This window comes from Bufo gargarizans, chromosome 5, assembly GCF_014858855.1.
Source record: "Bufo gargarizans isolate SCDJY-AF-19 chromosome 5, ASM1485885v1, whole genome shotgun sequence".
Classification (NCBI taxonomy): Eukaryota; Metazoa; Chordata; class Amphibia; order Anura; family Bufonidae; genus Bufo; species Bufo gargarizans.
Genome location: NC_058084.1, coordinates 123064342 through 123080370, shown reverse-complemented (window position 1 = coordinate 123080370; position 16029 = coordinate 123064342). Strand labels below are relative to the sequence as shown.

At 45.4% G+C, this 16029-nt stretch overlaps 1 protein-coding gene across 1 annotated transcript in view; it reads right to left on the bottom strand.

Moving 5' to 3' along the window:
- KLHL14 (kelch like family member 14) overlaps positions 1 to 16029 on the bottom strand; it is a 115162-nt gene that overhangs the window by 78840 nt on the left and 20293 nt on the right. Inside the window, exon 3 of the mRNA XM_044295523.1 lies at positions 10599 to 10720. Coding sequence (XP_044151458.1) covers positions 10599 to 10720 — 122 coding nt within the window. The remainder of the gene's footprint in view (positions 1 to 10598; positions 10721 to 16029) is intronic.

Genomic DNA, 16029 nt, shown 5'->3' with positions numbered 1-16029 from the left:
AATGCAGTAGCTGAAAAGTACCTGCGATGATGTCACCGTCATGTGATCAGTGCAGGAGAGGACGGCTCAGCAGTGAAGAGAAGTCCTGGGAAGAAGCTATAGTGAGGTCTGCTACATGAGGAGAGGTAAGTGAAGGGGTAGATTACTCAGTGTGAGAGGCAGAGCAATGTTGGGAGTTGTAGTTATTTAACTGGGACTGTATGTCAGGGCTGAAGGGAGGGAAGTTATTTACATGGGACAGTGGGGTTGAATGATGTTATTTACATGGGACTGAAAGTTGAGGGAGTGATGTTATTTACATGGGACTATATGTTGAAGGCGGCTGTGGGAAAGAGTGATATTATTTACATGGGACTGAATGTTGAGGGGTAATGTGATTTACATGGGACTGCATGTTGGAGGTGGCTGGGGAGGGGGTGATTTTATTTACAAGGGACTGTATGTTGAAAGTGACTGGGGAAGGAAGTGATGTTATTTGCATGGGACTGAATATTGAGGGGGTGATGTTATTTACATGGTACTGTATGTTGAAGGCGGCTGGGGAGGGGGTTATGTTCTTTACATGAGACTATGTTGAAGGCGGCTGGTGAGGGGGTAGTTATTTACGTGGGACTGTATATTTTAGGGGGCAGGAGAGATGGTGTGATGTTATTTACATGGGACTGTATTTTAGAGGGGGATGTAGATAGAAAGGGATGTTATTTACAGGGGATTGTATATAGGAGGGCGCTGGGGAGATGGTGTGATGGTTTTTACATGGCACTCTGTTGAGGAAGGGTTGAGACGTATGCGTGTATATCCATGCATGCCTGCAAACACGTGCGGGCATGTATGGTATATATATGCATACATTAACCACCGCATCATGGGGTGATGTGCGCAGATGTGCCCAGCATCTGCGCACGTCTGCCCATGGTGATCCCCAGGGGCTCATGGTGGCCCCTGTGGGAAATATGTGGTCCCTGGAAGCTGTGCCCCCTTATAATCCCCCTTATATTAGTATATATGTGTCCCCTTATAGTTAGTATATATTTCCTGTATGACCGTGTATATATTGGCCCTGTATGGCAAGTGGGGACATATGCATGTCCCCTGTATGTGATGCCCCAGATATATGCGAGGGTGTGTGTATATATAGATATGTATGTATGTATTTGCACACGTGTCTATGTATATACACTTATGTCAGTATGGCAGTATGTATGTGGGCTTATTGCTGCCCATTCATACCCCCGGTTCAATTCCAACTGTTATCAACAGAGTTGTTTAGAGTAAAACTTGTGCTGATAGCCTGTAGGATAACAGCTGATTAGCATCCAGTCCCCTTTTGTTCAGGCCTAAAGCAATCAGACACTTTGGCACCATTTGTGAGGGGACCTTCTAACCAGAGACATCAAAAACCACACTATGATGTCACATGCCTGAGGAAGGAGGAGGGGGCTGTTTTGGGGCTATAATAACCTAAAACCGAACAGGGCGCTCTGCTTGCAACCAGACTGGATTCAGAGACACATGAGGACTGCTGCCTGAAGGAAGAGAGGCCCATTTGGCCCTGGAGATGGCTGAGTATACGCTGGCATGGCATTGTACCTCCCTTGCAGTGCCAACCATATTCACACCCCCTTATTTCCCTACCACTATCCCACCAACGATTTAACCCTTTGTATCCCAGACCCCATGCTGCCCCTTGTTACCCCTGATTAACCTCTTCCCTGCCACCCCAGCTCTCCTGCTGGTCTTAACCTCAGCACTCACTGGCAAATAACCCTTGCAGTGCTGAATCTATACCCTCTTGTAACCCCGTAGGGACAGTGAGTAGATAGACGGGTGGGATAATATTACTTGTATGTGTGAATTGTCTAGTTAGTTTGTGGGTGGAATTTGGGAAGGTGTAGTGTAGTTGAGTATTGTATATGTGTAGTGCTGTGTATTGTTAGTGTATTGCGTGCTTAGTGTGTTAAATAAATACCGTTATATTTGTACCCTTTGTGTAGCGTGTACTTGTTAGCGGTAGCGAGTTAGTAAGGCGCATGCAGCTAGCATAGTGATTAGCGTAAGGCATAGCGAAGATATTGTGTAATTGTTATATAAAGGTATAAATAGGCGGAGTCTTCACCAGGTGATTCCTCCTGTTTAGGAATATTAATTATCGATATTCGCATAATATTGGTGATTGATATTCCCCCTTTACATTGGCGAGTCAGGCCCACTGCTTAGATTTTGAAATCTGTGTTTGGTTTTGAGGTTAGAGGTCGGCCATCCTGTGAATTATCAGGCAAGAGAGACGTGGTCAGCGGTCTGAGCGTCTAGGAGAGACGTGGTCATCAGTCTGAGCGTCTAGGACCTGATAATTCGGACAGGTAACGCGACTCTTCCTCACAGCACCAAGCGCAGATCAAAATCTTTAGCAGAGAATCTATAATTGTTCTGTGAATTAATATTTAGCTATTTGCTTTGCACGGTCACTGCATCGCTCAAGTGATTGCGAGGGAGAAGAGGACACATAACTGAAGGAGATCCATCTTCATTGGAGCAGCGTACAAGTCCAGCGGGCAGCTGCTAGGACGAAGAGGTACGGCCCCAAGGAGAAGATGGACGCTCAAACGGTGAGTATGGACTTCCCCACACTGCAACACTTGAGCAGACACAGCACATTCAATCCCATCCTCCCCACCACATACAAGTCAGCAGAAATGCTGTGGTCCGATTTGTTTGCACAGGCTTGTAGTTATGACAAGCTTTGTGTTAACAAACGGACGGTGTTGAATAAGGCCACTAAACGGCTTCGGATGCTAGCCAAACTCGTTCATACGTTTGAGGCTAGCATCTGTAAGCCAAAGGAAGTGGCGCTGGTGTCTCAGTCAACAGAGACAATTCCTCCGGCTGTTCACTGCCAGTGCTGTGCCAATAGTTCCGACCAGGTTTCGGCATTGCGGGCACAGCTGGCGGAGAATGTGCAGTCTACTGTTGACCGAGATGCGCAGGTGGCTATGATACAGTCACAATTAGTGGAAATGCAGAAGCAGAAGGAGGAAATTGAGGCTCAGTTGACTCAGTCTTATACTGAGGTCAAGGCCTTCAAGGAACGCACTGCCTCTACTAGTGTGACGGTAGCCAAATTGAAGGCTCAGGTTGTTGTAAGCTCCCAGATAATGTCTGGCATGCAACAGGTCATCACCAAGTTGGTGCCGGCCCTTTCTTTTCCCATAAAGTCAGGGTCGGAATATCCCAAAACTTTGCCCTATACAGGGCAAATAGGGGGGAGAGTAGTCTGTGACAGGCCAAATCACCAGACCAAGCCTGTCCAGACTAACAGAGATTTCTCCCTGACTTTGGGGAAAAGAAACATCGTGAAAAGTGCCTCCCTGAAGATGGAACAATTCAGGGAGCGCGGTTGCAGTGTGGACGGACCTAGGCCACACCAGGCAAACATCAAATGCTTTGCTTGTGGTGGCTTGGGTCATATAGCGAAGCACTGCAAAACACACAGGACAGTAAGCCCAATCAGGTGCTTCAGGTGTGGGAACAAAGGACACATTGCAAGGAATTGCCCTTGTGCAAGTAATTGCAATGTGTCCAGTGATGGGATTCAGGTAGCAAATCGTGCAGCGGGGTCTAGTCAGCTTGGCCATAAAGGGGTAACCTCTTGGCAGCATCATCAGCTGCTGAGGAGCCAGAGTGGCCAAGCTAGGCTAGGCAACATTTGACACCCCTGTACTATTTGTTACACCGTTTGTTCCCTATACATGTCCATGTTGTGTGTTTTTGTTGTCCATTGTAACGTTCTCTTTGATGTTGATGGTGGTCCTTGTCTATGAGTGTGTTCCACCAGGCTGATTTATGTAGTGTTGTAATGTCCCGTCTGCTGTCTTGTTTCATTCTGTGTCCCCTTGGAGCGGAGCAGTGTTATACTGTGGATCGAGAACGTATAGGGTCGCGAGCAGATAATATCACACGGGAAATCCTGCTGGTCGGGAGAAGGCATAAGGACCTTCTTCATGCAGCACACAAAGGATGATGTGATATTATTCTGGGCAACCAGGGTCTCGGATCGATACAGATAACACTGTTGTGCTCAAGGTTTTCGGGAGGGCTGTGTTGCGCTGGGGACTGGGGCGGACAGACAACATTGGTGTAATGTTGTGCTGCGCACTTAAATCTAGTCCGAGCAGGTAGCACAGCTCTGATAGGGATTGGACGCGGAGTGTTTGGCAGCAGAGTGTGGACTGTGTTCTTGTGTTGTGGGGTCCTGGGGAGCCGGGGCATGCCTATGCCGTTGGTTCTGCGGGCCTCCACAAGATGGGATCACAGGGGGAAGTCAGCCTGGGTACACATGAGTGGACAGGGATGCGGTGCCATCAAGATGGTGCTTTGTCCACAGAACTCCAGTTATCCTAACCTAGTAGGGAGGCCATCCTTATCTGTTGGTGCAGAGGGATGTGTAGCAGAGGACACGCTCCTCTGAAGGTAGGGTGTTCAGACACCAGTGTTGGGATAATGAGGAGTCCTGTGAGACAAAGGGCAGCCCAATACCTTTCTCTACCCATGGGTCAAAGGTATTGGTGCTGGGAATTTTTGTACATGTAACTGCACCGTTAGGGGAGAAATTCCCCTGGGAGCACCTGGTATTTTCTTCTGCCATAGGTTTTATATGGAGCGGAAGAAAAACCCAGGAGAGGCCACGGAAGAGGCCAGCTATTCCCCCTGACACTCTTGGGAGGCTCCAGAGGATCCCACTGGATTTTGGCAACCAAGCGACCTCTGCCTAGAGGTGTTTTTAGAGATGGAGGACTGTGCCACAATCCAGCGGGAGCATTATTTAAGGCTCTGGAGGAAGATTTGGAGACGTTCGGGTGGAAGAACATATCACTTGTTTCACCCAGATCTTCTGGTTCTGGTGATCGTCATCTACAGTCGGAGGGTCAAGGGACTTATTGACCAAAATACACCAGAACCAGACAGAACTGTACAGAACTATCCGGAGGAGGAGGCTCAGGACATAACCAAACATGGTTCCTGTAGCCAAATATTATTGTATGGACACACTTTGTTTTCTATGGGGGTTCGGGACGTATAACATGTACTACCCTGAAACCCCATAGCACATTGTATGTATTGGATTATGTTTGTTGGTTGATTGTGTACCCATAGACACTCTAGGTACAAATGTGTGACAGCCTATACCCAGGGAAACTCACCCAACGCATTGTGGTGAGTTATAATTTGTCTGTACACATTTGCATCCTATAGTCGTTTCCCATTGACACAGGGGTCTACGACCTACCTGTGTCTTTGGAGGTAGAGAGGAATGCCAGGTTGCATGAGTCTCTATGGGTACACACATGTATGGAATTTGGTTTTGGGAGGGATATGACATGTATTTTGTGTGAATGGGGATAAGGTTAGGTCACGATAGGGACAGGCATCATTCATTTGCCACCTTGAACCCTGGAACGGTGAAGTTCTTAAGGGGAGGGCTGGATGTGTAGTGTGGCGGAGGTGTTCTCCGCAGTAGAATTTAGGTACTGTGACATCGCCGCTTAAGAGTCTGACCTGCCTTGTAAAGACCTATTAATCTGTCCACGGGAGAACCGCACCCATCAAGATGGAAACAGACGTTGGGACTGAGACTGTGAGGGTGAACCCGCTCCAGATGCCTTGGAGGCGGGCCATACCTGAAGATCGGCAGAACGACCGAGAGACTGTGGGGGTGTGGTCACTCCAAAGTGGGGGTGGCCGACACCAAGAGACTGTTAAAGAAAGGCCAGTTAAAGACTGTAAGGGTGAACCCGCTCCAGAATTGGGGGGGACGAAGATACCTGAAGATCGGCAGAATTACCGAGAGACTGTGGGAGTGTGGTCACTCCATAGTGGGGGTGGCCGACACTAAAAGACTGTTAAAGAGATTGTGGGTGTGTGGTATCCTAAAGATGTCAAGAAGAAGACTGTGTATCCTATGGACGGAGGAGTAGGTTACGGTGAAGGGCAGGTCGGAGGAAAATGGATTAGGGATGTCTAAGTACCTAAAGAACAGTGTACACTACAGTTCTTCCTGAACTTCCACCTAGGATGGGGTTGAGGGGGGGGGGGCAAATATATCTCAACCCGTTCCCCCAATATATTGTCGTATTATATAGTCCGACAACAGGGGGATTGTTGAGGAAGGGTTGAGACGTATGCGTGTATATCCATGCATGCCTGCAAACACGTGCGGGCATGTATGGTATATATATGCATACATTAACCACCGCATCATGGGGTGATGTGCGCAGATGTGCCCAGCATCTGCGCACGTCTGCCCATGGTGATCCCCAGGGGCTCATGGTGGCCCCTGTGGGAAATATGTGGTCCCTGGAAGCTGTGCCCCCTTATAATCCCCCTTATATTAGTATATATGTGTCCCCTTATAGTTAGTATATATTTCCTGTATGACCGTGTATATATTGGCCCTGTATGGCAAGTGGGGACATATGCATGTCCCCTGTATGTGATGCCCCAGATATATGCGAGGGTGTGTGTATATATAGATATGTGTGTATGTATTTGCACACGTGTCTATGTATATACACTTATGTCAGTATGGCAGTATGTATGTGGGCTTATTGCTGCCCATTCATACCCCCGGTTCAATTCCAACTGTTATCAACAGAGTTGTTTAGAGTAAAACTTGTGCTGATAGCCTGTAGGATAACAGCTGATTAGCATCTAGTCCCCTTTTGTTCAGGCCTAAAGCAATCAGACACTTTGGCACCATTTGTGAGGGGACCTTCTAACCAGAGACATCAAAAACCACACTATGATGTCACATGCCTGAGGAAGGAGGAGGGGGCTGTTTTGGGGCTATAATAACCCAAAACCGAACAGGGCGCTCTGCTTGCAACCAGACTGGATTCAGAGACACATGAGGACTGCTGCCTGAAGGAAGAGAGGCCCATTTGGCCCTGGAGATGGCTGAGTATACGCTGGCATGGCATTGTACCTCCCTTGCAGTGCCAACCATATTCACACCCCCTTATTTCCCTACCACTATCCCACCAACGATTTAACCCTTTGTATCCCAGACCCCATGCTGCCCCTTGTTACCCCTGATTAACCTCTTCCCTGCCACCCCAGCTCTCCTGCTGGTCTTAACCTCAGCACTCACTGGCAAATAACCCTTGCAGTGCTGAATCTATACCCTCTTGTAACCCCGTAGGGACAGTGAGTAGATAGACGGGTGGGATAATATTACTTGTATGTGTGAATTGTCTAGTTAGTTTGTGGGTGGAATTTGGGAAGGTGTAGTGTAGTTGAGTATTGTATATGTGTAGTGCTGTGTATTGTTAGTGTATTGCGTGCTTAGTGTGTTAAATAAATACCGTTATATTTGTACCCTTTGTGTAGCGTGTACTTGTTAGCGGTAGCGAGTTAGTAAGGCGCATGCAGCTAGCATAGTGATTAGTGTAAGGCAAGCATGTCAAACTCAAAGGCTAACATGGGCCAAAAAAACAAAATTTAAGTTTATGTGGGCCGCATCAAAAAAAAAAAAACGGGAACGGGAAGCCGCAGGTGTCGTTATGACGTAATGATGCTCGCAAAAATATTGTGGTTACTAGGAAACCAGCTAAACCGCAAGACCAAGCCGACGTGGCAACTAGGTAATAAATCAACAAATATCAAAAAGTGAAAATGTATTCACGATAAAACCACCAAGGAGGAATGATTATTATATTTTTATATATATATATATATATATATATATATATATACAAATATTAAACTTCACTATAAGACGCGCCTAGGTTTTTGAGGAGGAAAATAAGAAAAAAATATTTTTAACCAAAAGTTGTGCTTTTGGTGGGCTTTGAATTAATGGTGGTCTGTGCGTGACACTATTATGGGGGATCTGTGGATGACGCACTGTTATTGGGGACCTGTGGATGGCACTGTTATGGGGGACCTGTGGATGGCACTGTTATGGGGGATCTGTGGATGGCGCTGTTATGGGGGATCTGTTGATGGCGCTGTTATGGGGGATCTGTGGATGGCACTGTTATGGGGGATCTGTGGATGGCACTGTTATGGGGATCTGTGGATGGTACTGCTATGGGGTGGGATATCTGTGGATGGCATTGTTATGGGGTGGGGGGATCTGTGGATGGCATTGTTATGGGGTGGGGGATCTGTGGATGGTGCTGTTATGGGGGATCTGTGGATGTCATTGTTATGAGGTGGGGGATCTGTGGATGGAACTGTTATGGGGTGGGATATCTGTGGATGGTACTGCTATGGGGTGGGATATCTGTGGATGGCATTGTTATGAGGTGGGGGGATCTGTGGATGGAACTGTTATGGGGGGGATCTGTGGATGACACTGCTATATGTCATCCACAGATCCCCCTCATAACAGTGTCCCCCAATACACCGGCCCTCTGCTCACCGAAGTATTTATAAACGTGAATCCTTATCCTGTTATTAAGTTGAACTAACGCTCCCCTCTCCCATGTTCCCATGTTCCCCTGTATCCCCACAGCACTTACGAACACGTTTCCATAGCAGGCAGAGCGGACGGCACCAGTAACGTCACTCACTGACGTCGCGCGTCTGCTCCGCCTGCTTCATTCATAAAGTGGGCGGAGCAGGTGCTCGACGTCAGTGAGTGACGTTACTGCTGCTGTCCTCTCTGCCTACTATTGAAGCTTAAGTAAGGGGGACATGGGAACATGGGAGAGGGCAGCGTTAGTTCAACTTAATAACAGGATAAGGATTCACATTTATAAATACTTTGGTGAGCGGCGGGGCCCGGTGTAAGAGTACAGTGACTGCACCGGGCCCCGCCCCTAGTTACGGACTCCAGCCCCTCCTCTCTCCCGGCTCATACATAGCAGTCTGCGATGCTGCATCTTTGCCGGGCCGCAAAGATATTCATTGCGGGCCGCATGCGGCCCGCGGGCCGCATGTTTGACACCCATGGTGTAAGGCATAGCGAAGATATTGTGTAATTGTTATATAAAGGTATAAATAGGCGGAGTCTTCACTAGACGGCTCCTCCTATTTAGGAATATTAATTATCGATATTCGCATAATATTGGTGATTAATATTCCCCCTTTACACACTCTATGAAGGAGAAGGGAAATAATGTTATTTACATTGGACTGTATGGTGGAGGGGCTGCGGAATTATAATTTTTGAGGACAGTAAATGGAGGAATATAACTACAGGGGGCACTGCAGGGGGCATTATAAATACTGGGAGGGCTTCAGAGCAAGCATTATAACAGTAGGGGGCGATAAAAATACTGGGGCACTTCAGGGTAAGCATTATAACAGTAAGGGGCATTATAAATACTGTGGGCACTGAGGGGGCATTTTTAAATCCAGGAGACATTAGGCATTCTTATTACTACTGGGGGCTCTATAGAAGGGATTGATAGATCCACATTATTTCTACTAAGAGCACCTGGGTGGCCTTATCACTACTGAGGGGTCAGTAGATAGCTTTATTACCACTGGGGGAACAATAGGGGGGAGCCTTATTTCTACTAGGGGCTCTGTAAGGGTATTATTAATACTGGAGGGCTCTTCAACTAATGGGGGCACTCTTGGGGAGCATTATCAAAGTTGGGGGCACTGTAGGGGGCAGTATTACTAATGAGGGCATTCTAGAAGGGAATTACTATTGGTGGGACTATGAGGAGCACTATTACTATGGGGGGCACTCATTTTTCTTCAGGATAGTATTTGGGGGTACAGAAAAATGAGGAAGCTAAGATGTCTGTGTGTCACACTCTGTAGAGATGAGGCACGGCTGAGAGACGTTGTCTGGACCAAATGGAGAAGATGATGACAGAGAAGATCTACATCAGAGGAGACGTCACCTGGGAGGCACTGCATGTGAGAGGTATGTGCTGCTGTATAGCTGTAAAGTTATAGCGGGCTTAGGGGTCGGTTGGTCGACTTAGAGAATTGGGCCATATGCATTGGGGCTTGGGCCCTGGATCTTTTGAGACTCTAGCAACGCCCCTGAATGGGGTGGTTGCACCTGGACAAACCCACCACAAAGCCACCCCAGCAAAACAACCGATATCTCCAGTGGAAGTAGCAGGTGGCCACACATTGACCCTACAGTCATGTTACATGAGACATGTAGTTTTATATGGCACCTATTCAGACAGATAACCATAAAATAATCCGGTTAATCAGATCACTACGGTGCAGAAGCTGTTCTCACCAGTGACTCTCTACAGTACAGTATTTATAGTTTTGCATAAGACTAAGGGGTTTTTCATCTTTAGGGGCCTTTCAAGCAGACAGCCCAATGTGGCATTGACATGTAACCCACTGACATGACTGCTGTCGCCAGTAATTGGCTGCAGCGGCCGCTGGGACACATCTGGACCAGAGCGGTGCAGTTGCAGCAGGGGAAACAAAGGAGCAGGAATCCAGCGGCGGGAAGCAGGTGAATACTGTATGCTTCTCTCCACAGGTCTGGCCATGTAAGGGGGTCTGCCTGAAAGGTCCCTGAAGATGGAAACTCTAACATAATGCATTCACAATGGGAATTAAAACAAATCCAGTTTTGCTATAACTGGTTATGTAATAAATGTAAAATAACTTACTTGTTAGTATCTTCCACGTCTTCTTTTCATCATCATAGTATTGCACCAGGTTGCTGGGCAGTCTGTCTGGTCCAGGAGGCAGTCCTCCGACTAATAATAACATCTTCTTGCTGGATCGAATTCTTCACCCAAAACAGAAAAGAAGAAAAATGAAGCGTGTCATATTTCAAGCGTGTTGGCATCCAGGTGTAATCGACTTTAATGGATCTTGCATCTCCCCATAATCATGTCACAATAAGTTGGAGGTAAGGCCTGAGCAGGATAGTGCTCATAAAATAACTGAACATCCCTTGGTAGTCAAAAGAAGAAAAAAAGCTCCTCTCATGCCATTTGTTTAAGGTTCCTTTCAGAATTACATCTTTTTTTCTCCTGTTATCCCTATAAATCATGGCTCTTTACAGCTGAGCACTCATGAAATGCCCTGCAGTTGTGATAAGGTTAGGCATTAAAGTTACACATCAAAAATCATATTAGTCAGATCGTTATTATAAGTCGTTTTACACCTACAGAACCTTGAAAAATGGTAAAGGTTAAATTGGGAGACAGGAGACACAGCTCTGAGAAGACTTAGAATATACAGGTTCCTCCAGAGTAATTAGCTGCAGGCTGCACTCGTTGTACGATTCCTCCTTGGACATTAGCCGCCACATATTGGCTTCTTACATTATAGATCTTGATCATCTCCATTCCCCTGCCCCCATGCACTAGTGGCTACAACATTGACTGGTGAATGTGTCATCTTCCCTGGAGTGGGCCCTGCCAGTGATTTCCACTGATCCAGCGGTGGAAACCTGCTCATCTGTGCTAAAGTCACTCTAATTCCATCCTTCTGCTATTTTGTTCTGCCATCTTCCCTTGGGGGCAACTATATAACAGTGTGACTACCCACCCACCGAGTGCAGGAAATTCTCTTTTTTTCAGCCATGCTTGTGATTCCCAATATGCCTTCAAGCTCCAAAGTTCAAGACTGCCTAGTAATTGAGAGTCTATGCACTGCTACGGCCAAGGCTCTTATATTCATTTATTAGACATAATTTGGGAATAGAGTTAAAAGGACAGTATCATAACATGCTCTTGTCAAAATTCAGGAAACTATAGTTTATACTATCTATCTAATCTTAGCAATGTTATTTCTATCTATCATATTCATCTGTTCCATCTACCTCTTCATCTACTGTGAGTAAGTGGGGTCTTTTATAGTAAGAGGTCAGACACAGAGTATTTTGAGAACTAAATGTGCCTTATGTATATAATAGTTGAGGATAAAAACCTACAGCCACAAAAACTGGTCATACAATACCCGTTTTTTACTCCCTGCCTTCTCGGAACCATAACTTTTTTTTACTTTTCTCAATTCACATAGCTGTATGAGGGCTTGTTTTTTAAGGGACAAGTCGTGCTTTCTAATGCCACCATTACAAATTGCATACAATGTAGTAGGAAGCTTCAAAAAATTCCAAATCGGGTGGAACTGGAAAAGAAACGTAATTGTGCCATAGTTTTATGAGTTTTGTTATTATACATTTCCTGTATGGTAAAACTGATACCACATTTATATACTTTTTTAATGTGTTTTAATACTTGAAAAATAAAACGTTTGAAAAAAATGATTCTCTCTTTTCATTGTCATACCCCCATAACTTTTCTATATTTACATATATGGAGATTTTTGCAAGACAATCTGTAGTTTTCAGTGATACCATTATGAAGTGTAAGACTTTTTGATCACTTTTTATCTAATTATTCTTTAAGCGACAAAAAAACGCAAATCAGCCATTTAGATTTTTTCCCCCAGTATAGCTTTTATTTAATAGTTCAAACATTTTATTTATTTTTTATTTTTATTATGGGGAAAGGGGGTGATATGGATTTTTATATATTTGTAAAAACTTTTTTTTCTTTAAAAAATATATTTTTGGAACCCCCTATGGTCTTGAACATGCAATCTTATTTCTCATATTCTACTGGGATTTTACACAGCATATTATGATGAATTCATTCTTTTCCTATGGAGCCTTGCAGGCCTTCATAAGAACAACAGTTCTAATACCATGGGTTTCTTCAGAAACAATCAACGCCCCCCCCAATGACTGTGCGGGGGAGCTGTTCCAGCCCTGGGAACACAGCGCTCCCAGGGAAAGGCACCTCAGATAGCTTGGTCAAATTGACATCTGAGGGGTTAAATGTCTGCAATCGGCGTTATAGCCAATAGCAGACATTAGCCATGGCTGTTTGCTGTGTGAGACAGCAGGCAGCCAGTGGCTATAGTGCCACTGACACCAGTGTGTACATACTTGCTTTATCTTAATATGCCTGGGTGACTACTGTTTGTATCAGAAAAACAGCAATACTTCTTGCATGGTGCATCTCTAATTGTCTCTTTGCTAGTGAGAATAGCTGCTCCCCATAGACTACACATAGAGACAGCCGATTCTGCTTCTTCATTGTCTCCAACTGACTCAAACCTTGCTCCTAGCAATACGACGTCAACTCTTTTATGAACAGTAGATGAGATTGTCCTCTGCTGGACCTCATAGTCCTTGTCTTGACAAAGCCCATTGTGAGAACCAAATCTTGTTTCATCTGAGAAACCTACTTTAGGCTAGTTTCACACTAGCGTTCGGCTGTCCGTTCGTGAGCTCCGTTTGAAGGGGCTCACGAGCGGACCCGAATGCTTCCGTCCAGCCCTGATGCAGTCTGAATGGATGCGGATCCGCTCAGACTGCATCAGTCTGGCGGCGTTCAGCCTCCGCTCTGCTCAGCAGGCGGACACCTGAACGCTGCTTGCAGCGTTCCGGTGTCCGCCTGGCCGTGCGGAGGCATGCGGATCCGTCCAGACTTACAATGTAAGTCAATGGGGACGGATCCATTTGAAGATGCCACAATATGGCTCAATCTTCAAGCGGATCCGTCCCCCATTGACTTTCAATGTAAAAGTCTGGACGGATCCGCTCAGGCTAATTTCACACTTAGCTTTTTTTTGCCAATATAACGCAGACGGATCCGTTCTGAACGGAGCCTCCGTCTGCATTATTATGATCGGATCCGTTCAGAACGGATCCGATCGAACGCTAGTGTGAAAGTAGCCTTAGTTGTATGTAGGAATGTGGGCCTTTTCCAGGATTGCTATGAACCAAGGAAATATTCAGATACATTGATGCCACCATCTGTGGATATTTCTAAAGTCTTGCATATCAACTTGTATAACGGAAGTGGCAGAAAAAGCACAAAAGTACAACAATATGTTGTATCATAGATTGCTAATAAGTTTGTATTTCAGTCTCTAAAATTAAATCCAAGTCTTTGGAGACATCCTAATTAGAATTAATAGACAGTTAGCCGATACATTCTCAAGTATATGGTTAAGAAAATGTATTGTTTCACTTGGGCACTGATCAGATGAACAGATTCGGAACGGATGTTGTCAACTTTGTGTCCAGTCTCCAGTCACTCATATTGTGGCAGTATAACAGCACATTAAACTCAATGAGCCTCGTGTATCAAAAACTGTCTCAGGGGAAAAGTGGCCCTTGGTGACCAGACAATCGGATAGAATATCTACACAATGGAAATAAAAGACCTTTTACTATTCAGTTATATAGGACTTGCGAAATGACAATGGAAATGCACAAAAAATGCAAATAGTAAAATAAATTAAAATTTTTCAGTGTAATTTGGTACACACGTGGTTTCCTGGTACACGTTTTCATAAGAGTAGATGAAATATACATGAAGTATTCAGAATATGACAGGAGCTGCACAATGTACAGGAGAACATATTGTTGGAACATGACCACTAGGATAGCAGGCATAAGTTCAAGTGCCCATCATCTAAGGCCCCTTTCACACGGCGAGTATTCCGCGCAGATGCGATGCGTGAGTTGAACGCATTGCACCCGCACTGAATACCGACCCATTCATTTCTATGGGGCTGTTCACATGAGCGGTGATTTTCACACATCACTTGTGCGTTGCGTGAAAATCGCAGCATGCTCTATATTCTGCGTTTTTAACGTAACGCAGGCCCCATAGAAATGAATGGGGTTGCGTGAAAATCGTAAGCATCCGCAAGCAAGTGCGGATGCGGTGCGATTTTCACGCACGGTTGCTAGGAGACGATCGGGATGGAGACCCGATCATTATTATTTTCCCTTATAACAATAAGGGAAAATAATAGCATTCTGAATACAGAATGCATAGTAAAATAGCGCTGGAGGGGTTAAATTATTTTTTTTTAACTCACCTTAGTCCACTTGTTCGCGTAGCCGGCATCTCCTTCTGTCTTCATCTTAGCTTTGTGTAGCAACAAGGACCTTTGGTGACGTCACAGTCATCACATGATCCGTGACATGATCTTTTACCATGGTGATGGATCATGTGATGACTGTGACGTCACCAAAGGTCCTTGTTGCTACACAAAGCTAAGATGAAGACAGAAGGAGATGCCGGCTACGCGAGCAAGTGGACTAAGACTGGGTTCACACGGGCGTGTCCGGATTAGGTCCGGATGCGTCCCGGTGTATTGCAGCAAACCCGCGCGATTAGGTACGCAATTTCAGTCAGTTCTGACTACGATTGCGTTCCGATGTTCAATTTTTATGTGTTTTGCACGCGCGTGATAAAAAACCGACTGTGGTACCCAGACCCGAACTTCTTCACAGAAATTCAGGTTTGGGTTCGGTGTTGTGTAAATGTTATTATTTTCCCTTATAACATGGTTATAAGGGAAAATAATAGCATTCTGAATACAGAATGCTTAGTAGGTGATCAATTGAGGGTTAAAAAAAAAAATTAACTCACCTTCTCCTCTTGATCGCGTAGTTCCCGGTCTCTTCTTCTTTAATGATGAATTACTGGCTAGGACCTGTGGTGACGTCAGATCACATGCTCCAATCACATGTGATCTGACGTCACCACAGGTCCTAGCCGGTAATTCATCATTAACCCTTTTTTTTAACCCTCAATTGATCACCTACTAAGCATTCTGTATTCAGAATGCTATTATTTTCCCTTATAACCATGTTATAAGGGAAAATAATACAATCTACAGAATAACGATCCCAAAAGTTCAGGTTTGGGTACCAAACATGCGCGATTTTTCTCACGCGAGTGCAAAACGCATGACAATATTTTGCACTCGCGCAGAAAAATCACGGGTGTTCCCGCAACGCACCCGCACATGTTTCCGCAACGGCCGTGTGAAAGAGGCCTTAAGGTGAGGTGATGACTATGGCTGATGGAGAGGGAGCAGGGAAAATTTAATTCAGCTCACTGGAAGACCTTGTTCAGTATCCCTGTGCTGTGACATCACTTTGTGCATTCCTGTACTTAGCATTATCTTTGGATTGTGATGTCACTGTGTGCATTATTATACTTCACTAGGAGTATTATCCCCACTAGTGTGACATCACTGTTTGTAACCTTACAGAGT